Genomic DNA, 27716 nt, shown 5'->3' with positions numbered 1-27716 from the left:
GCTTAGCCTTGGCAATGTATGTGTGGACTTGAAATCCTGCATTTCCCCGTCCCTGTCATTTATGTATTCACAATTCATATTTATTGAACAAGTTCATTCTTCCAAGGCTTGGAATCTTGAGACAGCTGAACCCTTTCCTTGAGGTATCCTTCATCCAGACCTGTCAATCCTTCCTCTGTAAATGTTCTCATTTCTGCCTCTATTCTCATCTGTGGTCTCCACCTGCCTTTAAACCCTCATCCGCTCACTCCTAGATTGTAGTACTGTCCTTGAACTAGGCTTCCTGTTTCCATTCCTTCTCCTTGTGACTCATCTTCCACAGTACTGCCCGAGTAATGTCAAAATGCCATTTCATACGTGGTACCCCAAGGTTTTCAGGCGTACAGTGATGCTTTGGCTTCTTGTTCAAGGCTCTCCGATTTTTGCTGTTATCTCCACATTCGTCTTCCAGTAATCCTCCAGGTTAACCTTTTCTTCTCACCAGCTTGGCCAAAACAATGCTCTTTGAATATGCCAGGTGGCATCTCCCGTGAGGTTCAGGCCAAGTGCCACTTTCTTCCTTCCTGAACCCGTGTGCTGCTGAGTTCTCTGTAGTACTCAGTGGGTTTGTGGATGAGTCCGAAAAGAAAATGACTAGATTGCAGAGGATAATCAGAACAAGTTCACCGCCAGTTGGTAGTAAATGTCTGAGACATCTCTGCTGAGACTGTGGCTCAGAAGTTCATAAGTGGAGTCTAGGAGGCCCCTGGAGCTGGTTGTAAAATTCTGCTGTGCGTGTATAGCAAGGCTGTAACACTGTGTGTGTGTGTGTGTGTGTGTCTGTAACTATAACTGGCTTCTTACAAGGTCTGCTTGTGACCTAGTAAAGGCTGAGAACCCCTGACCTAGACAAAACATGGCAGGACTTAGAGCAACAACAAACCCCATTAGATTTTGGAGTCACAAGACTGACCGGAATCCCAGCTCTGTGAACACTGTCATGTCACTAGCCTTTCCGAATCACAGTGTACTTGTTTGGAAAACAAATTACATCTCCTCTGCCTACTTCAGTTGGGCTTTTGTGAGGAATAAATAAAATATATGAAATTGCTTCATAAATGATCACTCTACAAGCATAAATTATTATACCACTTAATTCCAAGCCATATGGTTCTGCGTATATGTTCCAGTTTACACAATTTCTTACCTATCTTGAAATAACAAGTTCTTACCAGTCTTTTTAATTTGAAATAGAGTTGACAAATTCTTATTTGTCCTCTCTCCCCCTCCTTCCTGTGATCTGTTTCCTTGGTTCAAAGTCCTTTGTCATTACCTGATCATGGCCACACACTTTGGTAGGATATTAAAGGTCACTGCTCCTATCACCAAATTGCAGCAAGTCTCCTGCAACAGTTCAGGCAGAGCTTCTTTGTGAGGAGACTCATTGCAACTGGGCCCCCTCCTCTACTGAGGGATGTAAGGATTTATTTAAAACAGGGCTTCTCAAAGCTAACTGTGGTGGACCAGGTGGACCAGGAGGCTCGTCAATGCATTAGATATTGGTATTTTTATAAAATAGAGAAAAATGACATGAAAAAGACATACAAACAACAAGCCACATTTGATCATCTTTATTCAATAATCAACTGCCAAAATAAGGTATAAAAATGTCTAAATTCTTAACTCAATTTCTGCATTTACTGCCTGATAGATTGCAAGCAATTTGTGGGCCATGCTTTGAGTACGGATTTGCAGGGGTTATGTGAAAACAAAGCCCGGCAGAGAATCTGGTTACTGGTCAATTGACGGGCTCCTGGGTCCAATCAGCCACAAGGGAGGAATGATTACATGGCCCTTTGGCAATCTTGGACTGGGGCCACTTCCCGGGGAACGGGGCATGAGATACACACAGGTATGCTGTTTGCCTGGACTGCCCTAGGACTGTGCCTAGCAAGTTCATTTGTTTGAAGCCTATGGAGTGTGCTCTGTATGCTGGAAATTGGATGCTGAAAGTACTGTCCTGCAGAGTAAGTGTTCGAACACAGACGGAACCTTCACAAAAGATGTGCAAATCCTCGTTAATTTGAATGCAGGGATGAACAAGATAAGCTCCCTGCCCTCAAGAGCTCAGAGTGTACACACCTTTCTCACAGACTAATTAATTCAGTTTCTAGTTCCTAGTTCCAAAACCCTACTGAAAAAATTACATTCTTGTGGCCAATGTGCAATGCTTTCAGTTCATCAAAATCTCTGAACAAGTAATTTGTCTTTTTATGTACGTGATGAGTTTCCTTGTGTGGGGGGGGAGGGGGGAGTCCCTTTGAGGGCTTATCATAAACCCTAGCATTCTCAGTGCCCAGCATAATGACGTGTCTGCCCACACCTTACATTGCTTTCCATACTGTACAGGGTTGATGGGTGTGTCGAGGGTAAAAAAAGCAGCAGGCGTGAAGACCTGGCATTAGCATCCAGCTCTGGGTGAGCAATCTGTAAAATGGACTTGATAATGTCTACTTGCAGCACTGCAGATTATGAGTTGAAAGTAAAAACATCTAACATAGGACCCAAATGGCCAATAATGTGTTAAATAAAACTGCATTTAAAAAAAAAAAAAGTACTTGTCCAGGGTTCTTCAGTTAATAGAGTCTTCCTTGTGAACTTCCGTGGGGGTCACAGCCAAGCGGGGTAATTCATGTTTAAACTGACCGATCAGGAAAAGGTACACTGTCCTTGGCATTGTCTGTTTAAAAAAAGCAGGTAAGTGAACAGGGAATTTTAAGTTACTTCAAAAAATTTGTAAGAATGGAACTTTTGGGTAAAGATGACAAGAATGAATGTGCGTTCAAGTACAAGTGCTTTGCCCCAGGCTACAAGAACCATTAGCGGTACGAATCTCATTCTTCTTTCTGTTTGCAAGCAGCTGACCCAGAGTCTCCCATACAGTTTGTCCTGCTGCAGACCAAGGACCATCTTCTGGGAAACTAATTCAAAGCTGCCTCTTTTATCTCACTGTTGTGTCAAAAAACGCAGGATCACGCTTTTTGGAGTGAACTTTAAATTTTATTAAAAAACAAGCAAACGTTTTCAACATATCAAATGCTTTAATTCCATTTCTCTGTCTGTAGGCATCGACCACAATACAGAGCAAATGCAACAAAGGCAAGTACAGCAGGGTAGTTAAGTGGTAGGTCTGTGGCCCTGGGGCCGGGGGTGGGGGAGAAAGTGCACAGGGCCAGTGGGCTGTGTCAGCGGGGCCATCCCAAGTGCTGACGCTCTGGGCTCCGAGAGCAAGTGCCGCCAGCTTACCTGCCAGTTGATCAGGGCCAAGGATCCAGGCTGCTCTAGACTTGTATAAAATAGAATTACAAACCAGAGTGCGCCCTATCTGTAGGGCTCGTTCAAGCCAACCATTCTACAGAGAGACTGCCAGGCCCAGAACTAGAGGAACAAGATCAAATGTTCTGATGAGCCACCGTCCTCTGACACTAGCACGGCTGCCCTTCCAGCAGGAATGTTCTCATACATGGCATGGTCTGGGCATCTGACGGATCACATCCGTCAGATGCCCTGTTAGCCTGGACAGTGTGAGGGGAACAAGGACAGCAATCTAACTTCCCAGCTCTCCTCTTCAACTCCCCACACTGGTCACCAAAAAGCACCACACTGTGGCAACTTCTATGGTCTATCCTGCTCAGTGTGTATGCACGCTTCCCTTTCATGGGGAGGCAGCCCAGGCCCCAGCAGAAACTGAGGAAGTGTCTGGTGTCAACAATGTGCTTGAAACTGCAGCTTCTAGGTGACTCACTTTCTTCACATGTTTCTGGAGATGACTAACTTCAATCATTTAAGTTTTGTGAACTTCTGTATGAGACAGTGACATTTTTGGATTCTTTCTCCAGATCCCTGGAACGTACCTTTTTGATATTCCTGTGAGCCTCACACACAGACTACAGTCAGGGCCTTGGGAGTAAGTGTGTGTGTGTGTGCGCGCGCACACACGTGCACACTGTCAGAACTAAAATTAACTGGATTCTCAGACCATTTCTTCACTAAAATTAGAAACATGAGGAACAGAGGTTAAGCCAGTGCTTTACTATTCAACAAAATGCCTTTAAAACTTTGAAATAGCCAAGTTGTCATATTCCAAGCAGCAACCAAGACCTCCAAAATATTTTTCACCAAAAACATGAGGTTTCTGAATATATACAAATCAGCAGAAAATTAACCAGGTGACAAAAGTCATCAGAGTAGTGGCTTCTAAACCCTTAAAAAAAAATACAGTGGAATCCTTTTTTTCAAGAAGAGGAAGGATTTTATCTACGGAAACTTATTTTAAGCAGCATCCAGCAGGGGGCTGTGCCGAATGAAGAGAGAAAGCAGGAGCTCCGAGGGGGTCTACTCCACTGATCCCTGAGCACTGCTTGTGCTCTAAGCTTCCATGGATCACAGTCCAAAACCGATTTCCATAGAAGGATCTGAGGCTACCAATTTTTAAGCAGTCGGATAGATTAATTTGGATAGGATATGAACAAACTGTTCATAGAATTCCTTTAGAAGAATGATTTGGGGTGGGGGGAGAAAGCAGTTAGTGGAATCTCCCTTCCTAAAATTTTTCTTAGACAATTTTAAGAACATCCAATTAATTTGATTTGTCTGCAAGGTATCGATTCAACAGAAGCCAACATGAGGTACGGTATGGGCCAGTAGGTTTAAAAATTTCAGGGCAGCCCTGGTGGCTCAGCGGTTTAGCGCCGCCTTCAGCCAGGGGCCTGATCCTGGAGACCCGCGATCGAGTACACGTCAGGGTCCCTGCATGGAGCCTGCTTCTCCCTCTGTCTGTGTCTCTGCATCTCTCTCTGTCTCTCTCATGAATAAGTAAAATCTTAAAAAAATTTTTTTTCAGTGTGCATCAGGAGCACTCAAGGTCCTTGTGAATAAAACCAGAGATGCCTATGTCCCATCTCCTGAAACACTGATTCATCAAGTCAGGGGCTGGGCTTCAGCATCAGAGTCAGTCAGCTCCCCAGGGGCTTCTGATGCTGCAGACCACCCGTAGATCACACTCTGAGAAACAGGAGATAGGCCCTAAAGGGAAAATTTGAGAAAGTAGGGACAAACTTTAAAACCAAAACCACCTCTTCCATCTTGTTGCTGGGAACATACCTTCATTCAGATTGGGACAGAGTAACACCACTGTTTTTTCTTTTTAAATTCCTAGATATTTTTAAGATAAATCTACCTATACTCTATTGTTCCAAATTAGGTAGAATTAAAAAAAATTCTGAATATAAAGTGCTGGTTCTTGCTTCAATATTATCATTTCAAGGAAAAACCACACAAAATTATCACCTATTCTGTTGACCTTTTTGGCCAAACAAGTACAAATTATGAATTCGGATCCACGTGAATCTGTAAATTAATATAACCTTTAAAGTCTTCTATTTAGTGCAAATTTAAAATTCCATAATATACAGTAAATACAATTTTACTTTATATTACAAATGCAAACCATTTTTCTTTTGACATGCTGGTAGTATTAATTTTTACAATGCCAAAAGGACTTTACAATTTCTGAGTCACAGAATATTTTACAACTCTAGGCAAACATATTTCAAAAAGCAAATACTACATGTTTTGACAACCCTACAAAAATAAAAATAAATAATTTTGACTATAAAATTTGTATAAACATTAGCTACATTAAGAGTTCACAGCTAATTGTTACAGAAAACCTAAAACTCATTTAAGATCACGTAATCTCCCTATTAGACAACCTGTATTTTAAAACACAAGTCAGTTTGATTTCTGCTAAACATAACAAAGCACTGAAAATTATCACCATCTACTGGAGGGATCCCTAGGAGCTGCCAGGTATTCAGTGTTTAAGCCACTAAGTTTAAGGAATTAGGAATGTACTAAGACGGTAAAGGAGAGAAATCTAAAAACAGACAAGGAGATATGCTTTACTTCGTGTATTTCTTCCTGAGAATGTAGAATTTGCTATTATGTTTAAGTCAAGACACTTTAAAATGAACAGGAAAATATCATGGCAAGTTATTTTTGGAAAGTACAGAATCCCTGGTAGTGTTGACATCTGCTACTCTAATATATAACTTGCAAACATGAGCCTTGTAAACTGCCCTTATTTAAAACCAGACATGTGCCTATCCATTTATTTGAAATGCTGGGTAAATGTACCTAAAAAGTAAATGGGCTTTGCTAAAATGGTACTTTATGATAATGATATTCAGAAATAACTTTCCTAAATGAAAATGAAGTCTGAATGACTGAATAAAGCAACAGAAAAACTTCATGAACGGTCAGTAGGGGGGAAAAAACCTTACTGGATTATGAAAATTGAAAAAATTTGTTTAAATACACAAGGGTGTTATACATAAACCTGTTTTAAGTCCAATGTAACATCAGGGTTAGAGTATAGTTTTAACGGTTAAAAAATAGTTATTTTGATTATTTTAATTCTGATATCCCAAACTAACTACTTGGATTCTATAATTAGCATTATAGAATTATATTATAGATAAATTACAGCCTAAAGCAAAGTGAATTTAACAGTGTATTTATAAAATGTGGTTTCTGTAACAATGTTGACCATGAGTTAAGGAATAAAATTCACTATACTCAAAACATGATCAGTCCATAAAAGAAAATCTATAAAACTCTCCCACCAACCTCAACAAAGGCGTATGAAAAAGGTGAAAACAGATTTACTCACAAAATCTTTCAATACTAGAATTTAACATCTCCTGTTTAGATCTGGAAGAGAGGTTAACTTAACCCGAATAAAAGCATTTTATATATATATAATGCACTGACTACTGTATCATTACTTTTTTCCTTCAAAACATGGCCCCAGCCTGAGGATCAATGAAATTTAAGTTTATGGCAATTCACGGATGACAGATCCAAAATGGATCCCTAAAGAAGATTAATGTTGTTTTGGGAGATACAGTCTAGTCTTTCAGAGATGAATGTCATGAAAGACCACCAAGCCCACAAAATGGGCCATTTGTTAGAAAAACACCAGGCTGGTTCACACCAGAAGAGCGCCCTCTAACGGTGAACCATGAGACTAGCCCTTCCATAAGTTTTTGGCAAATGAGGGTCAAATAAAAACAATGAAACAAAACTTTCAGTTATGCAAAAGTTGTTTGCCAGTGCTTTCATTCCCCTCTTTTTAAAAAATATTGAGTAATATATTTGGAAAATGAGATTATCTGGGTAATATATATGTCAGGAGAATTAAATTATGGGTTTTAATTACTTAGTCAATAGGCTACATTTCTAATTGTGACTATGTGATAAATTTAACATATTAAATAAAGCCATGTATTGTAAACACTAACCACAAGTATACCACAACGAAGAAAATAAATAAATAAAAAAATATCTCTCTCATTTTAAAATAAATAAATACAAACATTTTAGCACAGGAATCTGTCCACTTCCCCAAGGGAAATTTCTGTTAAGTACTTTGGATATCAAAAACTACTGTACTTCAAAATACTACAAGACCACTGGACTTTTAGAAGTTAGTAATCATGACTGAACTTTTTTTTGAACAATTACTATGACAAATTTTCTGCAGTACTTTTTTTGAACTGTTGATACTGTCTTTTACTCAGGAGAAACTGGTCAACAGTCCAACGCAGAAACCCTACATTTCAATCCAAAGTGCTCTGAATGTTCATCTTTACCATCTCACCTATGTGACTGTCGGCTGGCTACACGTGGTCATAAATGAGATGCTGAATTTCAGTTCAACGTGTTCATTAGTAAGATTAACTGAACAACATTTGGGGGTCTGAAAATGCTCTCAAGATAAAAATTATAACAAAAAATTTAAGTATTGTCTTTAACACTTGTCCTTTTAGGTTTCCTGGAAATAGATCCTTATGGATCCACTCAGTGCTGGGAGGCAGGAAGTGGTCAGGGGCAAGCTGCAGGAGGAGGCCCTGCATTAACCATGCTGGTTTGACACTAAGCATATCCTTTCAAAAAAGTGGGTTAATTACTTAAAAATGTTATGGTGTCACACATTAAGAAGATGGCAATGATTTTTCCACCTACATCTTGCTGGATGGGTAACATGTCCATCAAATGTGTGCTCAAGAATAAGGAATGAGGGTGCATGCCTCAGAGCAAGGCCCATTCTCCAACATAAAGCCACAAGAAACACTTCACCTTCAAGTAATTAACATTCTGTGACTTTTTAAAGTTAGTGCATTATGAATGGGGTGTTCTGCTGAAAAAGGAACAGGCATCTGTAAACAACTGGAAATTTGGCTGTCTGGGAAATGCTATTTACATAAATGTATCCCCATTATGCTACTGGTGAAATTAAGACTAAACAGTTGGTAGAGAATTTCTAACTTCCGGATGACTATGTATCTACTTGTTGGTGAGGATTTTACTCTTTCATTTCCTCATCCGCCTACTCAGTTTCCTTTATGTCCTCTTGATCTGAAGTACTGGAGATGTCATCATCTGTCTGTTCTCCCGAGAAATACAACATCAGTGCGTGTGTCTTGTGAGTTATGGTGACGGTGCAGGGCCCCTGGGCCCATGGCTCCCCATCTACCTGCATGGGCATCATCGAGCACTTCAAAATCAACTGGTATGGGGGAGATAATTAGACAAAAGTCAGTCCCCAAAAGTTCAGAAGGGGGTCCTCCTTAATACTACCATCCACAGCCCCTTAACCTTTCTCAAGGAGTTCTTAGTCTTTCGTTCTTACAAAATTAATCTGAATTTATCTTTGGTCATCAATGGTTTAAGGGATTCTTTTCCACTGAAAGCTTTGGTTCTTCTACACTTCCTGTCTCTTCCCCCTCACACCCAATCCTTCAGCAGAGGCTGAACAACAGTGCAGGCTGTAGAGCACCCTTCAAGGGAAGCTATAGTGTGCAGATCTTCTAACGCAGCAGTGGCTTAGAAATGGACTCAGACCATGAGCCTACGTACAGATGAAACACAGAGCAACATTCCACCTACCCGCACCGTATGCGCTTGTCCTATTCGGAAAGGGTTTGCCAGTTTCACTTGAATCTGAGCACAGTGGAAAGACCCGTACACTCCAACGACCTCCAGCAAACCGTCGTCATGCCTACGGGTGGAAAAAGGAAACACCGATTAGGTGATGCCATGAAATACAACCAGCCATGTTAGGACAACAACGTTTTCACCAAGGTGGACAACTGACTTATTAAATATTCGTATTAATGAGGTATGGAAAAACGAAAAATTTTGAACACAAAATATTAACAGTTTATAGAGAACGAGGGAACATGACATATCAAAAGTGACCACAAGTGTACCCACCTGGCTAGAGGGTAAGTCTCGTCTCCCATCCCTTCCCACAGTCTGCAGCCACCGCCCCAGTATCCGATGTTCAGAACTATAATACCTTCCAGGTTAGGCAGTTCTACTCGCTCGCCATCCAGTTCTAGCTTTAAAGAAATCCGAGGAGTTAGTTACTATGGGGCATGCTATTTCCAGACATATCCACTCAGGATTCACATCCATTTCCATACATGTAGGGTGTGAGAGACGCACGTGTAACAGATTCCTTCCTCCCCGCCCCCCAACCCCCCAGCCCCCCACCAAGGAATCTGCCTTCCTATTCAGTGGTTATTATAATACATTAATGGTAACATTCTTTTTTTTTTTTTAGGATTTTATCTATTTATTCATGAGAGACACAGAGAGAGAGAGAGGCAGAGGGAGAAGCAGATTCCATGCAGGGAGCCCAATGTGGGACTCGATCCTGGCACTCCAGGATCATGCCCTGAGCTGAAGGCAGGCACTTAACCCCTGAGCCACCTAGGCATCCCTCATTATTATTTTTTTTTTTACCAAGGTTAAAATGGCACAGTTTTTATTAAATCTCAGTATCTTTTTTCCGGCCTCTTCTGATTTGCTGTGGCACCTGAACTACTCCCTTCTTTTGCTTCTGGAAGCCAGACTCTCCTTGGGGTGGTCCTTCTCAAACAACACTGACAGTCCCACCTCCTGCCTCAGGTTGGCTATGTCCAAGGCTCCACACTCTTCTCAGGCTGCAGACTATGGAGGAGAAGCTCAGCCACTGCCACGTCGTTAACTGCCATCTCGGGGCTGCTAGCTCTAGCTCACTGGGCCGGGAAAAGCACTGGGCCAAAACTGTGTATCCTACTGCCCATAAAACACTTCAACCAATTGCAGCCCTTGAAACTGCTATGCATGGCACTGAGCTAACATGAAGCATCTTCTTTATGGCCCCAACCACCTACTTCCCAGGAGAGAAGGCTTCAGGCCCCAGCTACCTAAGCCACAAAGCTAGGGCCATCTTTGCCTTCTTCGCTTTCACCCTCCACTTCTAAGTAGCTACCATTTCCCTCACTCCCAGTGACAACCTGGGAGTGAGGGAGGGCACTTCCTCAAGCTCCTCCCCCACGTGCTCCAGCCAGCTGTCTCTCCTCTTCCTCATCGCTCTCACAGCACTAACAAAATGCAAACATGCCATCCCCGATGACAGCCTGTCAGTGCCTGATTCGTGCTCAGCACAAAATCCAACTTCTCTGACAGGCCACCATGGCCCCTCTGTCATCTGGCCTCAGCTCTTGCCCCTCTCCCTGCCACAAGCTATGCTCCAGCTACAACTCACTCAAAGACACCATGTTCTTTCTTCCCTCTGGGTCTCTACACGTGTTCTTCTTAGCCTAGAACAATCTTCTTTTTTTGGAGGGGGAATGGCAGTAAAGGTTGACTGAGCAAGAGTGAAGGTTATTGAATGATAGAGCACAAAGCTCCCAAAACCCATCTGAGAGGGTTGCCCAGCCTAGAACAATTTTCACCTCCTTTTTCACTTAGCTATCTCTTACTTAATTTTCAGATTCCACCTTGTCACTTCTTCAAGAAAGACTTGGTATGGTCCCTTTCCCTAGACAGTTTCTCCAGCCTCTGGGTTATGCGCTGCTCTTATTCTTTTAAGATCAAATACTTTCCTTATCATGTCATCCCTCATTCTGTATTGCAGCGTGGTTTAAGTATCTTCCTTCAATCTACACCATAACCTTAGTGAGAATAAGGGATTTATTTATTTATTTACTAATCTCTGACTTGTCAAATTTCCTAATTTTTTAAAAAAGATTTTTATTTATTTATTAATGAGACACACACAGAGAGAGACAGGCAGAGGGAGAAGCAGGCTCCATGTTGGGAGCCCAACGCGGGACTTGATCCGGGGTCTCCAGGATCATGCTCTGGGCCAAAGGCAGGCGCTGAACCATTGAGCCACCCAGGCTGCCCAGAATGAGGGATTTATCACTGTATCTCCAGTACCTAAGACAGTGCTTGGCATTTTATAGGTGGCTTCACAAGTAAATTTTTTTTTGTAATATTTTACTTATTTATCTGACAGAGAGAGAGCACAAGTAGGCAGAATGACAGGCAGAAGGAAAGGGAGAAGCAGGCTCCCTGCTGAGATGTGGCGCTCAATCCCAGGACCCCAGGATTATGACTTGAGCCTAAAGCAGATGCTTAACTGACAGAGCCAGCCAGGCACCCCCACAAATAATTTTTGTATAAATAAAATATTAGACACATAAAAATAAAGTATTATCATGTTTGCTTCACTTTACCAATGCTATCAGAGGCCAGGATAAAGGAAACATGATAAAGTAGATGATAAAACTTTTTTTTTTAATGGCAAATCTTGCTATCTATCCTGAGCCGTGGCTGCAAAATCTGTGAGCTCAGCATCAGCCTGACCGCCACGCCCTTCCTCGGTGTACATATCATCAGGCTCCTCATATTCCCTTATTTTTCTTTTTTCCAAGCTGTTTGCCTGGCTTTCCCTTTTACTTATTTTACTAGTTCTAGGCTTTTCTGGCTTAATGTCTTTGTTGGTATGGTTAGCCATTACAGATTCTTTCTGGAAGCAAGCAAGGAATATACATATAAGACTTTGCCATATCATGATGTCAGGGATACTGCAGCAATAAGCACTCATTAACATTCTACTTTTACTGCTTGTATATCATCTTTACTTTAGTATAGAAGAAAGATAACATGGCAACCTAATATAAATTCAACTTTGCGTTTAAACTTCCTCTGAGAGTCACTGACGAGGTCAGGCACTGTGTGAGGTTGCTTCACGTCTGTCATCCAGTATGAAGGGAAGCTGTTCAGTATCAGTTAAATGGGCTGGAGGTGGATAAACTCGGGTTCAGATCCTGATTATGGGTGTATATGGATGGACACTGCGTGAATTTGGGCAAATTACTTAATTTCACACAGTTTTCTCCTCTGCATAATGAGAATATAAAAGTACCTGCCCTATAGGGTTGTGGTGACAATTTAGTGGGATAATGCATATAAAGCATTTAATAAATTACATGGCACATAGTAAATATTCCATGTATGTTAGTGAAATATGTTAACAGAAAATTCAGCACTTCTATTAAAAGAAAAAAAAAAGTTTACAACCCACAGATCACCTAAAACTTTAAAAACTTACCTCAATTTTTTTATTCAAATCTTTACATTCTTGCACTAAACAGTCTTTGGTTCCATAGAATAAGTAAACAGCCTATGAGAAATGGACAGAAAAAGGGATATCAAAACAACCTACCAGGCTCTGAAAGCAAGACAAAGACCAAAGTTTCCTGACATGACCATTGAGCCATGTTTCCTTAGAATGGACCAGATTCTCATGGGAATAATGGGCACCATTACTTTTGAGCTGAATTAGTCCATTTTTCAGGGAATTTGAGAGGGAGCGGTTCGCCTAAGTGATGTTTTCTCTCAGTTTATCCAAAAAGCTACTTTTTACAAAGAAATACTATATTAAAATCAGAAAATTCTACCTTTTCCTAAGGTAGAATTACTCACTGAAACAGGAATACACATCATTCTAGTGAACATTTTATAATCACTTTTGGATATAGGAAGGTTGATGGAGGCTCTGAGATGTTAATCACTAATCATACAAACAGCAACACTGCCTTAGTAACTATATGAATAGGAAAGAACTCTGTAAATTTGAAATGTCTGTGAAACAAAACCAGGAGAAAAACTGTTTTGCATTTAATTTTCACATCTTGTTGCTTAATTATCAAGTCATTTAAAAAACTCCAAAATCAAACCTCCACCGAAGGAATTAATGGTACTAGAAATTAGAGTGATGATCATAGTTAAAAGCCATAGTAAACAAATTGCTGCTTCTCTTACTTCATCTGCATTTTGGGAGTTTTTTGAGGCTACAGGAATCTGTTTTTTCCACTGAGGCCTTCACCCAAACTTTCTCCTGCCTAAAATTTTTTCCCTTAGTTTACATTTACGTAAATAAGATAAGCAACATGCGTCTTTCCATTTCCAACTTCCATTAGTTGTCACCTAAGCAAAATGTGAATTTTAGAAAGCTTGTCACAGTTATAAATTACTCTGATAAAATACATTTAAGGATCTAATTTGATAGTCTTACACAAAACAGAGCAAGTAAATGTTTCCATAAGTTCTATCTGAATCTACTTGAAAGAGTGCGAGATAGAATCGAACTATTGATTTTTACTGTACCTTCAGTGATAAGCAGGAAATGTTATTTTATCCAACACACCTTATTAAGAATTCTGCTAGAAAACAGAGATGGTGCCTTCTCACGATGAGCATGAAAATTGAGAGCCATGAGAGCATCAGGTCCAACAGAAAAATAGTTGTTCATTGTGAATTCCTGTGCAAAAGGGTAAGAGTAAGCAACAGATTATGCTTCAGTCTAAGTCTATGACATATGTAAAAAATGTGAATCTTAGTCTTTGAGTTCTTTGTGAAAATTTAATACCTTCTGCAGTTACTTTTCACTTAGAGCTGATGCTACCCAGTGAAGTTTCCAGAAATAAAGCTTCAGTTCAAAGGCCAATAACAACCTATATGAATTTCATTTTGGTCTTCTGGTTCACATGCTACACCTCAGATCTTTTCGTCTAGCACAGCTCTACTTTGCATCCAGGCTTTCCACGCCTGTGTTCCCATCACATGTGCTTTTCACTTTCATTGCAACTCTCAGGGTCCCTGCTTTATCTACTTCCCACCCTGCACAAACCCCTCAGTCTCCATCTCAGCTCTGTCTCTTGCTCCTGAGCCTGGAGCTTGCACTTCCAACTTCCATCCAATGTGCCACAGCCTCGAGGGTGGTGTGCCCCAAATCTAACTCATCTTCCTCTTCTTCAAACCTGAAACTCTTTCTCTTTTTCTTAGCTTGGTTAATGTCATTTCCATACATCCAGCTGAAACAACCAGAAACATGGTATAATGTGTTATCTTCTCTTTCCCTAATATCCAACAGCTGCCACATTGCCCCTCAATTCTACCTCTAGAATATCTTTTAACTGTCTTCCTGCTGAGAGTCCCAGTGTTTTGCCCTTGTGCAAGTTTCCAGGCTATTTTCCATCCCCAGAATATCTGCTGGAAAATACAGAGCTACTGAGCTACTGTCTCTGTAGTTGTTGCTACCCAGAATCTGCAACCTGTAGGATCTACTTCCTCTGCCTGGAAAGCCTTGTGTGCCTTTCTCTGTTGTTCTAGATTGTGTTTGCCTTGTAAGGACCCTCCACACATCACTTCCCCTGTAGTCTTTCCTGCCTGATCTGCTGAGGAGGTAAGAAGTGCACCCGCCCTGTGTTTTCCCCCATGGCCCTCTTTGCAGTTCAACTTGAGGGCTGAACATGTGGGTTTCTCTTCTGCTCTGGGAGCAGTCCCTTGAGGTAATAAGCACCACGTCTCTGCATCCCGGCACTGGGCCATACGTGTACAAGGGGCACTTCCCCATGTCTGCTGAAACCATCTGCTACTGAGGCCCGAAAAACATACCTTGGGTTTTCTTAAGTTGTAGTACCCTTTATTTGTTACTTGAACTTTCCATCTAAAAAACAAAAGTTACAAAAAAAAAAAAAAAAGGTAATTATTACTAAATTAACCACCAGTTAACTATAATTATTACCAGTCAATTCTGGATGCCTATAGATGATGTTCTTCTATGAAAACAGGATTTGAAAAAATAAGCACGCCTAAATGACGATGCAAATTCTGAGGGATATCCTCAGCCTCCGTGACTCCAGTCCTTCCAATAATAACACAGTAGATAGTAAGAGAATAGAAGCCCAGTGCCTGTGGATGAGGACAACTAACACCATCTTGTACATTTAAATGACATCCGATAACCACACGAGTCTTCATCTTTAAACCAAACGATATTCCTGAAGCTCCAGAAATCCACTGTTCAGGGGAAATACTGCTCACCTGTCTAGTTTAATTCCATCTGCTTCCATCACGTTTCTTAAGACCTGTGCGACTGGGATCTCCCCTGCGTACCCTGTGCCCCAGCCCAGGGTGTTGGACAGATCGTTGCCTGTTCCCAAGGGCAGGACCGCCACCTGTGGAATGTACTTTTCTTGTCCCTAGAAAACCAGAGATACAGGTGAGAGGCTTCTCTTCAGACCATCTGTGGGGTAACAGTATTTGGTAAAACTCATAGACTGAACCATATGTTGCTTTTCTGAAGGTAAGAAGATCTGCTTAGTCATTATATTCAAAACCGGTAAAGTCTTCTAACACTCCTCAGTGTAGAAAGAAAGGCAGCCTGAATACCACAACCCTTATTTCGGAGCTGCTGCTGTGGGAGGCGTACAGGTCTCAAAGACAGATACCTTCATCTTCATCTCATCCACTGCGTCCAGGACCCAGCCCACTGTGCCGTCCCCGCCGCAAACAAGCACTCGGGCTGAGTGATAGGGGAGAAGAGTACAGAGCTGCAGGGCTTTGATTGGGGGAGTTTTAGTCACATCGAAAACCTAGAAATGAAAGAAAAGGAAAGATTACTTTTATCCAACATTGTCCTCCATCTGTGAGGACAAGCTCCTTTCAGAGGAGTACACAAACAGGGGGAGCAGCAGGCACAGTGAGAGGGAGAAGCAGGCTCCCCACTGAACGGGGAGCCTGATGCAGCACTCGATCCCAGGACTCTGAGATCATGACCTGAGCTGAAGGTAGACGCTTCACCAACTGAGCTACCAGGCGCCCTGATTCTTATTTTTTAAATTGAGGTATAAGTTACATATAACAAAACTCTCATTTAAAATGAACCCACTGAAAGTGGACAATGAAGTGATTTTTGGTAAGTTTATGGAGTTGTGCAAGCACCACTATAATCCAGTTCAGGACATTTTCACTGCTCTAAGAAGATCCCTTGGTGTCTGGATGCAAGCACTGGATGTAGGATCCCACACTGCCTGGCTTCAGGCAGCCACGCACCTCCTCTGTCTCTGTGCTCCTGGCTTTTCTGGACAGGTTATATAAATGGAGCCAAACTATATGGGTCCTTGCACTTGGCTCACTTTGCGCGTTTTTGAGATTCACCCATGGTAGCATGTATGCATCAGTACTTTGTCCCTTCTTATCACTGACTGATATTCCCTTGTGTAGGTGCAAATTTGGTTTTACCAACTTGCCAGCTGATGGACAGCTGGGTTGTTTCCACTTTCTGGCTATTATGAATATTGCTACTATGAACATCTGCATTAAAAGTCTTTGTGGGATGTCCCCTATGCTTTCACTTCCCTTGGGCAGTCTGCTAGAAATGGGATTGCTATGTGGTATGGTGAATTTCTGTTTAACTTTTCAAGAAATTGCTGCGCTGTTTTCTTAAGTGGATGCACCATTTTATATCCCCACCATGAGAATATCCCTTTCTCCATATATTCAAATGGTCTGGTACTCTTATAATTCTTTCCTATAACAGAGTGACAACTGGTTTAAAGCATTAACCACCACTACAATTTAGGGAAAATGAAAAGCTAAACATGACAAGATTAATATAGACAGAAGCTTTTCTCTTTCGTTACCTGGACTGGGTTTAGGAGGATCCTAAATTCTCCCAGCAGCCCTTCTCCCATGTTAGTTCCACTACGAGAGTTGGCCAGGATTATTAATGGGGTCCACTGCTTTCCAAGCTTAGAGGCTAGCTAAAAAAAATTAATGTAAGTGAAAAGGGTTTAATATCTCAAAGATACTGAGCAATAAAATTTTCATTTCTTGGTAATGGGTGCTGTAAATTTGCTGGGAGAAAACCAACTATCCCAGCACAATGAATACAATGTATAAATCAAAGAATTCTAGGAATGGAAAGTGAACTCAGAGAGAATAATTCAACTTGCACTTATGTCTTAATTCTCTTCTCCATTATTCTAGATAAGTCACCTGGGCGATGCCTAAATAATAAGGAACTAACAAGGTAGCCCATTCCACTATTAACTCAAATTATTAGGAAGTTTGACTTAAACGGAGTTAAAAATCTTTCAATAATGTCTCTTTATTCTAATTTTGCTTCCTAGAGCAACCAGAAATAGTTTTATTTGTTCTTCCACAAAACTTCTGCTCAAACACCTGAAGCATTGTATCTTTTATGAGCCTTGTCTTCTAGGTGATCCATTTTAAGTTCTTTCAACTGTTCACAGAATAGACAGATTTTCTCTGCTCTCTTACTTTGTCCTTTTCTGGATGTATTCTAATGTATTTTAGTTTGCAAGGGTTTTTTTTTAAATGGGGTACTCAAAATCAGTTTTAAGAATTCAGATTTGCACAAAGGCCAAAGTCAAATGAAATTCATGTTCTTTTAACCAATCCATTTCTTCCCTCTCCCTTCTCCTTGTGGATGTAAACCTGAATGGAGATGCTCCCTGGCCTTACTTACCATTTCTCATCCTGCAGGGTCTCAGATTGAATTCAGACATATTAAGGGACTGTATATTTAAAAAAACATGTATAACATTAAACATAATGCCTTAATTAAAAAAAAAATATTTTAGAGAGCAAGTGAGCATGTGTGAGCTGGGGGAAGCCCAGGGCAGAGCGAGAGGGACAAGCATACTCCATGCTGAGGGAGGAGCCCAGGCTCAGGACCCTGAGATCATGACCAGAGCCAAAACCAGGACTTGGATGTTCAACCCACTGAGCCACCCAGGTGTCCCACTGTTTTAAAATTTTAAAATGTCTTTTTCTTCAGCAGGAATACTGACAAAGATGACATTTAAGATATAAAATCCTAACTTGGAAAAGACATAAAATATAATTTCAAAATAAAATAGTTCAATTATTTTGGCATATTCAAGTAGGAAATAAATGCAGTTTTTTAAAGTTATCCCTTAAGAACTACATAAAGACTGAGAGATACATTTATATCCGTTTCCATACACATATATCCTGCAAAGTGTTAACACCTTTAATGTTCAAATTATTTGTAAGGAGCACCTAATGTGCAATGTAAATCTATCTTTAGGCACCCTACATAAAGTTCCAAATAAAAAATTCGGTTAGAATAACGTGTGAGGAAAATCCATGTTTTCTTTTCACAGATAGTAATAAAGAATTTCAAAGCTGGATGTTTATCAGAGTTATCTGAGGACCCTAAAGAAATACATATTCCTGGGACCTGCCTTCCACCCACTAAACCAAACCTGGTGATGGCGGTGGGGCGGGGGGGCGGGGGCTTGGGAATTTATTCTCAAAAAGCTCCCCGTGTGATTCAGATGCAGGCACCGATTGAGAAACCAGTAAGAGAACATTTCCAATTTCCCTTTCAACATGAAAGCGCTCCAGAGCCAAACCCTGTGGCACATCTCTGACCACTAGGCGGGGTTCTACAGCTCACCATAGTGATTCTTCCCTCAATGCCCCATACTTGTTGCACACGGACTTCAATGACTTGTGAAAATCAATTACATTAGGAAAAATGAACTCTAATTACCACTGCATAATCCGTTTTTTTGTCTTTACGCATCTGATTGATAGAAGTCAAATAACTTGGGGGAATGATGAGGTTTCTGAATTCTCCAAAATCACATTTTTCATTCTTCAAGCTATTTTTCATGCACTCATCATGTACTGTTTTCTGACACCAAATGCACCTGTGGGAAGAAAGAAACAAAGACAATAATTAATTTTAAACCATAATTTCACTGATGTGTAAACAGATTGTTCCTGTAAAAAAAATTAGTAGTAATCTCATCATTATTAGAACATAAAATCTACTAAATAAAAGATTTGTAACTGCCTGCATAGTGAAAAGGAGTGATCAAGTTTGAATATACTTGGCAGTGTAATCTAACAGTGGTTTTTAAAGTGTGGTCCAGGGGATCCCTGGGTGGCGCAGAGGTTTAGCGCCAGCCTTTGGCCCAGGGCGCGATCCTGGAGACCCGGGATCGAATCCCACGTCGGGCTCCCGGTGCATGGAGCCTGCTTCTCCCTCTGCTTGTGTCTCTGCCTCTCTCTCTCTCTGTGACTATCATAAATAAATAAAAATTAAAAAAAAAAAAAGTTAAAGTGTGGTCCAGGGCCCCCAAAGATCCTTCCAAGACGACTCTGAGGTTAAAATCACTTTAATAATAAGGGGCACCTGGGTGGCTCAGTCAGTTAAGTGTCTGACTCTTGATGTCAGCTCAGGTCTTGACCTTGGGGTCATGAGTTCTGGCTCCATGTTGGTCTCCGTGCCTGGTGTGGAGCCAACTTAAAAAAAAAAATCACTTTAATAGTAATACCAAGATGCTATTCCATTTTCCTTCTCTCAGGAGTGTGCAGACCCAATGCAGAAGCAGATAGGAGTATGTAGGTGGCCTCTAAGCCAAAGAAATGTACCAAAAAAGTAAAACAGTGTCACTCTTCTCAAGTTTCATTTCTTTTTCATAAAAATATTGTTATGTTACTTTAAAAAGGAATGTTTAAACAATTTCTCAGTTTTAATGTGAAACATGGAAATGCCTGTAGACATAATCCACATAAACAAAAAAACTGGGTCTACGACAATGGTTCTGAATCCGAATTATTTGTGTGTGTTTTTTTTTTTAAAGATTTTATTTATTTATTCATAGAGACAGAGAGAGAGAGAAAGGGGCAGAGGCACAGGCAGAGGGAGAAGCAGGCTCCATGCAGGGAGCCCGACATGGGACTCGATCCAGGGTCTCCAGGATCACACCCCAGGCTGCAGGCAGCGCTAAACTGCTGCGCCACCGGGGCTGCCCAATTATTTGTGTTTTGGTTGAAATATGTTTGTGAGGCCTAAAAGTCCTTGCTGCTTAATGAAATGCTCCACTGGCCTGGGTCCAGTTTGAAAACCTCCTACGTTAGGACATCCTTGAACAGTCTAGTAAGTAGAGTAAGACAGTCAATTTCTTGTTGGCAGTTAATACAAAACTAGTCTATATATTGCATTTGAAATACAGGCAGAAGACATTTATATTCAGATTTACCTCTGGATGGCCATGTGTGTGAAATAAACAGAATAGTGCTGGAAAAGGTCCCGGGTTTCCATTATTAATCTGCTAAGAATTTAATCCACTCACAAATAAGGCAGAGCTGACTGTATAGACAAAAGCAGGCTGACAGAAAATAATGGTTATAATTAAATGAATAATTAAAAAAAAAGAGGATAAAAGGTTTTTGCCCAAGGTCAACTTGGACTTTTTTTGGACTTCTATTTTAAGGTTGTTTTTTTCCGGTGGATGTTCAGATTTGCCAAGTGATTACTGCTATTTACTCAGGAGTCCTATTTGCTGCTGAAAGAAGTGTTATCTGCATTATCTGTTAGTAAACTATAAAATAACCTGCATATGTTTTGTTTATACTTGATTTTAAATACACAATACACAATACATGTGTACTGCAAAGTATACCAACTCCATCTACTGTGCTATTAACTTTAAAAAGAGGATATTGTTATTGCAAATAACCTGAAAGAGTACCCCTGAATTATTTCACATAGGTTTCCTCCAGTAAGAAAAGTGGGACTCAGGGGTAAGAAGAACATTCACTTTTTTTTACTCTATAGTCTCCTGTACAAGACATTTAGATAATTTATTTTTCTAAGTATAAACAACATGATGAACTACCATAAACAGAAATGAGATTATTTCTCTGGAATCCTAGAAGTCAATTTCCTGCTCAAAGGGCATGTATTTTCCTAAGATTTTTTTCTTTAATAATTCTTCCATAATTTTTTTGAGTATAGTTGACACATAATATGTACACTCATTTTAAATATACAATATAGTCACTGATATGTCTGTCTAGTGTCCTTGTTTTCAGTGCATGGAGATGTTCATCATATCTAACACTTGCTAATCCTGCACATTAGTGTTTTAAATGTTTTCTTTGATAATTGGATAGAAGACTTTTGTTTTAATTTGGGGGGTCTTTGATCACTAGTGAAGCTGTATATTTTTCTGCCTGCTTCTGTGAATTGACTCATGACCCATATTCATCTTTTACTAACTTTTAATAATTGCATGTACTTTTTACTTTGCAGGATATCAACCCCTTCTGTCACATTTATTGCAAATTTGTTTCAGGTTTTTTTTTTTTTTTTCAGTTTTCTTTTAAATGTACTTTTGAGGGTCGCCTGGGTGGCTCAGCGGTTAAGCGTCTGCCTTCAGCCCAGGACGTGATCCTGGAGTACCGGGATCGAGTTTTGTATTGGGCTTCCTACATGGAGCCTGCTCTTCCCTTTGCTGTGCCTCTGCCTCTCTCTCTCTCTCTCTCTGTGTCTCATGAATAAATAAATAAAATCTTAAAAAAAAAATTTATCTCTTGGGCAGCCTGGGTGGCTCAGCAGTTTAGGATCGAGTCCCATGTCGGGCTCCCTGCATGGAGATGCTTCTCCCTCTGCCTCAGTCTCTGCCTCTCTCTCGGTCTCTCATGAATAAATAAATGAAATCTTTTTAAAAAATTATTTCTTGATAGATCTCTTTCCCTCTGTGGTTTATTTAAATGTTTTTATGCCCTGAAGTCCTTCACCATTTCCAAAAAGACACTTGCCTATCGTTATTCCGCTAAACCCCCATCCCACCCATTCAGTTTTCATACTTACATCTTTTTAAAAAAAGATTTTATTTGAGAGAGAGAGAGAGAGAGAGACAGAGAAAGCGTACACACAAGCAGGGGGAGGGGCAGAGGGAGAAGCAGACTCCCCACTGAGCAGGGAGCCTGATGGGGGGGCTCAATGTGGGGGCTTGTTCCCAGGACCTGGAGATCATGACCTGAGCCAAAGGCAGGTGCTTAACTGACTGAGCCACCCAGGTGCCCCCATATCTATCTATGTCTTTAATTACCGTGCTGCTTCTAGGGCTAGAGGTTCCACTGAGAAACTCATGGAAGTGTCTAGGTTTCTTAGAACCTTATTCATCTGTGAACTAAGAGCCCCTGCTTTAATATATCTAGTGTTTATTTTGGTATATAGTATGATACGAAAATCTCATTTTTTTTGTTTTTGTTTTTTTTTTAAAGATATCATCTATTTATTCATGAGAGACAGAGAGAGAGAGAGAGGCAGACACAGGCAGAGGGAGAAGCAGACTCCATGCAGGGAGCCCGATGTGGGACTTGATCCCGGGACTCTGGGATCACGCCCTGAGCCAAATGCAGACGTTCAACTGCTGAGCCACTCAGGCGTCCCAAAAATCTCGCTTCTTCCCCCCCCACCCCCCAAAGAGTACCTGTCCCAGCACAATTCATAATCTTTTCTATCCCAGCTGATTTGGGACATCTTTATCATTTACTACATTCTCATAAATTTCACAACAGATTCTTTTAACTAAAATGATGGTTATTATCAGCCTTGGCTCTGTAAAGCTAGAGCCAAATGCTTGCAAGCTATGAAACATTAGACTTTTCCTTACAACTACCATAGTCAAAATTGGGACTGGTTTCTTTATTTTGTTATTAGGGTTTAACCTAGATTTCAAACCTGATGGGAGAATAAGACACTACTAATGTCTTGATGTTTTAGTTTCAACAATCATGTCATTGACTAACTGCTTATCTTTTTACTTTGAAAAATTTTAAACCTACATAGAAGTCGAAAGGATAGCAAAATGACCTTAAGCCAACCTTTCACTCTGATCCTTAATCTTTTTTCCCACAATTGCTTTACCTCTTTTGATGTGAACTCATATACTGCTGAATCATTTAAAAGTATTAGAGACTTTATGAGATTTTTACCTTCCAATACTTCAGCAACACCGTTTCGTTTATGTACTGTCTAGGGCTGGTTTTGTATTATGATGGACAGTGAGTTAAGTAATGGTCTGCAAAGCCTAAAATACTTAGTTTTGGCTCTTTATACAAAGTTCGTCTGCCTCTGCTCTAGAAGGTGATCTGGTACCTTTTCACTGTTTCAGATAATGAATGAAATGAATAAATACATACCAAGAGAACACAGAAACATAAAGTTTAAGATCAAAGCCAAGACTGAAGTAGTCGATGTAATTACCTGCTAAAAGTCAGAAGCTTTGTTTCATTAATCAGCATGTTTGTGCGCCAGAGCCCACACGTGCGGGGGAGGAAGGGGGCATGCAGTGACAGGATGTAATGAAAAGGTCTTATAAATAAAAAGGTACCTTAAGTTTTCCTAATAAGAGATGGCATACTATGGGGAACAAAGGTTTATTTAAAAAAATGTAATGAATAATTATAATTCCCTATTTTAGTCAGAAGAGAAGTGGGAAGGAAAAAAGGAAGACCAGGAAGGCGTGTGAGACACCAGGTGCAGACACACATTATAGTGGTTGGGGTGGATGTGAGAATATACTCACAAGAGAAAAAGCCTACAGGGAAAGTAGAATCTGGCACAGTGCCTGGCACAAAATGGGTATTTGCTATGTGAAAATTAAATAATGACCTAATGAGTGTAAATTAAAGGGCCTTTGTCACTCATTCTGCAGAGCTTAACTGCAGTGTGATAAAATCACTTATTACCTGAGTCTATGCAGTTCTCTTAAGTCTTGTACTTACTTAGATTGTGATATAGACATGGAAGGGGCGCTTGCCACGGCTGGATAAAATCCAGAGACGGACAGTCTGGCTTGTGTTTAAAGGTTCTAAATAGATATTTATTTTGTTTATTTTTCTGAAATATCTCATTCCTACAGAAGGTCATAGCAGACAGTAATCCTGCATAAGATTATTGGCTAAAATTAATCAGCACACTGCGGGACATTCAGGACACTGTGCGCTTTTCCCCATGGGAATAATAAACACTTCCTAAATTATACAGAGATCGTTTCTACCATTAGTGAGGGGTTCTAGCATGCTGGGAACAGATGGCTCAGTAACTGGTAAGAAGAACCTCGTGAGGAAAAGATCTATCCTCACATTCATTGCGCACAAAGGGGAGGATACAACACTAAGGACAGAGGCTGATGTTATGAAACGTACATAAATACAGCAGTGTCTCCTCAACTTTAGAATTATCTGCAGGTCCTGCTAGAGCAAAGATTGCTGGTCTCCAGGCCAAGTTCCTGATTCAGTGGGTCTGGGGTAGACGTAGGGTTGCCAGGAAACTAGAAGATGTTTGGTTAAATTTCAATTTCAGATAAATAGTTTTTATCAGGTATAACGGGTATAAGTCTGTCTCAAATACTGCAAATGTTTTGTTTGCTTAATCTGGCAACACTAGAATTTGCATTTCTACCAAGTTTCCAAATGATGCTAATGCTGCTGGTCTGGGGAACCTACTCTGAAAACTACTGAAATATAGGATAGAATGTCATCACCGAGAAGAAAAGATGTGGGCTTGGGGATGAATAGAAGATCAGGTAAGGGTTCTTGGAGGAAAGGGCATGAGATGAGTCCCTAAGGATAACTAGAAGCTACCCAGGGGAGGACAGCCTTGAGAAAGGGAAGGGCAGAATGAAAGAGTCTGATATTTTAAGGAAGCCACAACCAGCTCGGCGTTTTGTCATGCAGGTGGGGTCCAGAGAGCACATGAGACTCTGGGTACCGTGGTAAGCACCTGAAGTTCACACTGAAGGTTCATCAGGGTAAGTGACCAGAGCAACTGAAAGGGTTTAAGTAGAGCAGGGACTGGATCTGATAATGCGTTTCTAAGATTATTCAGGTGGAGGATCAGAGCACTAGGCTTATTCGTTAAGGAGTATCTAAAGCACAGTTAAGATATTTATAGAAGCCATTTTTATCTAATTCTGCACAGACACAAAGAAGGGAAGGAAATAAGATGCAAGTCATGTCTTCTTTCCAACTAATTCCAGCTTTTGAAGCTAAAGGTGACTTACAGAGAGAATTACAAAGTTTACTTAAAGACGCTGGGTTATAACCTAGCTCTCGCTGATGCCAAAAGGACTTCTAAATTTGAAAGATAACAAATAAAATCAATGGTTATAAAACTCTGTAGTTGTTTAAAACATATTTTTGAAAAATTTTCTTAAGTCTAAATCTGAAGTATAAAAATAGGTGTTGACCTAACAGTGCTCATGCTAAGTTAAAAGAAAAAAAAAAAAAAGATTTTGAAGTAAAATACAAAATAAAGACAAAAACAAAAAAGTAACTTGCCATCCAGTGTCAGGTTTCTATTTTAGTTTCTAAATAGGTTTAGAGAGCCCTTTCCACTTGTCAGAAGTAAAACTCATAACAATGAAGATGTCCAGACGTAAGGCTGAGCCAAGGCTAGGCATGTCGGTATGCCTAACCCTATCCTGGGGGTTACAAATCCCAGAGAGCAGGTCTATTTTACCACCGCGTATAATTCTCTTAACTGTAAAATGAGTTAGATCAAATGATCTGCAGAAGCAGCCTCCCTCATTACCAATCTCTAACAAGAGCAAAGGGCATCTTCCCCTATTTTCAGATAGTATTTAAGAACATTAATGTGTTGTCGTGTGTGTATTTAGAAGCTGCTAAAATATTTCTGGCTTAACCAAAGGCTTTGGTCTGAGATGCTACATGTCCTGCCAGGCCATGTGACAAAAGGAGAGCCCCTCTAAGTGTTACCTTTCGCTACAGTGGGGACGTCTATATTCGAAAAAGATGCTTCCAGGGCTGCCATGGAAGGACACTGGTTTTCACTGCCCATTTATAATACCACCCGGAGGACGATCAGTTTCACGAGTCCAGAGAAAAGCGAATTGTGTCCATACTTCGTTGTTCCTTACTTAAAATGGAGATAATCAATAGGAATAAACGCTAAAATACTAGGCACAGTGGCTATGAAGTATGCAGCACTTGGAGATCTCTGGATCCGAATTAAGGCCCAAGTGTCATTACCTAAAAGGGCACGCGGGCTGAGGAGTAGGGCATGGAGGTATCGTCCAGGCCGATGCCCACTGCAAAGCTGCCCTGTTTGTCGGATACCAGGGACGTTTATGAACTTGTTTCCTTCCAGTGGGCAGTGGAGGCCACTGGCAGAGGTCAAGGTAGGCCTCTGCGCCCGCTCCAGGGGATCCTGCCGCGTGGCTTACCACGCATTCCGGGACCGCGAGGACCCACAAAGGCCTCACCTGTAATCGCAGAGCTTGGGCTGGCTGCCGCACTGCTGCTTGCAGACCACACAGCAGCTGCACAGGGGCACGTTGCCTCGGATCCAGTGGTGGGGCATGGCGTCCGGGGCCCTGGCGTCACTCTTGAGCATGATCTCCTTGCACGGGAAGCGCTTGTCGGCCTTCTTGAGGCAGCCCTCGTCCACGCGCAGCCCGCAGCAGTCGCAGAAAGCGCCCAGCAGAATGTGCTGCGCGCACACGCAGCAGTAGGTGGGCTGGCTGAACAGGTCCGTGTCGCGCCAGCCGTGCTTGCTCTTGCGGAAGATGTCCCTGCGGTGCAGCTGGCGACGCGAGCGCTGGAGGCTGCACCAGAAGGTGATGAACACCGGCAGCAGCACCGAGCACAGCGTCCACAGGACCAGGTGCCCGTCGGCAAACAGGCCCTCGTGCGGCGCCGGCCGCCTCTCCGCTTCCATCGCGTCCAACGCCGCTTTCGAACTGGGAGAGGAACAGGCGGGGTACACCCGGGCTGGCTCGCGGGGCCGCGCGCCGCCTTCCGGGGGAGCCTGCGGGGCGGGGTGGGGGCGGGGGCGCTGCCTCCCGGGACGCGCGCGCGCCCGGCTCCAGCCCCCCCGCCCCAGCCGCGCCGGCCGCAGGAGGCGGCGGCTGCTCGGCAGGGACGCGGCCGCGACCGTTAGCCCGGGGCCCGCACGCCGCAGCCCGCAGCCCGCAGCCCGCAGCCCCCCGCCCCTCCGGCCCTACCTCGCGTGGGTGGGAACGCGGCTCCGCGACCCGGGCCTGGGGCCGCCCTCGCTCCGCAGCCTGCCCGGGCGCCAACGCCAGCGGAGGGCCCCGCGAGGCCGCACGCACGCCGAGCCGGACGGCGCGGGCGGGGCGGGGCGGGGCGGGGCGGGGCGGGGCGGGGCGGGGCGCGGCGCGGCGGAGGTGCGAGGGGCGGCGCGGAGGCCGACGGGCCTGGAGGGGGCGGGGCCGAGCGGAAGGGCCTGGGCGTGGCCTGGCGTGGCCTGGCGTGGCCTGGGCGTGGCCTGGGCGGTGGGCGGAGTCACAGTCAGGTGCGGCGGTAGAGGGCTGCGAGGTAGAGCCGTGCACCGCTGTAGCCCTAGGAATTGACAGTAAGCGTACTGCCTGGCGGAGGTGGGAGCTGGCCCGGTTTTGCATGATGGAAGGGAGAAAACTGGCAGCTTTGATTGTGTTACATCCTAAAAAAAAAAAAAAAAAGCATGGAACAATCCTAGTCAGGAATTAATAAATGTCGCCTGCGTTCTTGCCAGTTGTTTATTACACACGCGCTGTGGGCCGGGTACCGAGCTCTCCCAGAGTGCCGGGCCTATTGTAACAAGCCTGACGAGAAGCATTTATTTAGACCTATCAGCAATGGCTTACTTGCACTGCAGCCTCCTTCTCTGC

The 27716-nt window shown here is 42.2% G+C and overlaps 1 protein-coding gene across 2 annotated transcripts; it reads right to left on the bottom strand.

Moving 5' to 3' along the window:
* Positions 1 to 1595: 1595 nt before the first annotated feature.
* On the bottom strand, positions 1596 to 27174 carry DGKE (diacylglycerol kinase epsilon). Of its 2 annotated transcripts, XM_025440002.3 has the most exons (12): positions 27051 to 27174; positions 26310 to 26786; positions 18773 to 18932; positions 16872 to 16991; positions 15678 to 15821; positions 15271 to 15428; positions 14842 to 14893; positions 13592 to 13705; positions 12494 to 12565; positions 9319 to 9446; positions 8992 to 9103; positions 3018 to 8611 (listed from the first exon to the last, which is right to left on the bottom strand). In XM_025440002.3, exons 2-12 carry the CDS (start codon positions 26762 to 26764, stop codon positions 8432 to 8434), a joined length of 1695 nt encoding a protein of 564 aa, XP_025295787.1. In that variant the 5' UTR covers positions 26765 to 26786; positions 27051 to 27174; the 3' UTR covers positions 3018 to 8431. The 2 variants fall into 2 exon arrangements, with proteins under 2 accessions (XP_048970067.1, XP_025295787.1); XM_049114110.1 differs by lacking the exons at positions 3018 to 8611; positions 27051 to 27174 and adding an exon at positions 1596 to 2719 and having other exon boundaries at positions 26310 to 26844.
* Positions 27175 to 27716: the final 542 nt, after the last annotated feature.

Source organism: Canis lupus, chromosome 9 (genome assembly GCF_003254725.2).
Source record: "Canis lupus dingo isolate Sandy chromosome 9, ASM325472v2, whole genome shotgun sequence".
In the NCBI taxonomy this organism is placed as follows: Eukaryota; Metazoa; Chordata; class Mammalia; order Carnivora; family Canidae; genus Canis; species Canis lupus.
The sequence above is the reverse complement of the archived record's forward strand: the minus strand, read 5'-3'. Positions and strand labels throughout refer to the sequence as shown.

Coding starts and splice junctions, on each gene's coding strand:
- DGKE (XM_025440002.3), bottom strand. CDS start 26,764: ATGGAAGCGGAGAGGCGGCCGGCGCCGCACGAGGGCCTGTTTGCCGAC. Junction 12,566..13,591: donor CTAGCAGAATTCTTAATAAG/GTGTGTTGGATA, acceptor CATTTCTCATAG/GCTGTTTACTTATTCTATGG. Junction 9,104..9,318: donor GAGACTTACCCTCTAGCCAG/GTGGGTACACTT, acceptor TTCCACCCGTAG/GCATGACGACGGTTTGCTGG.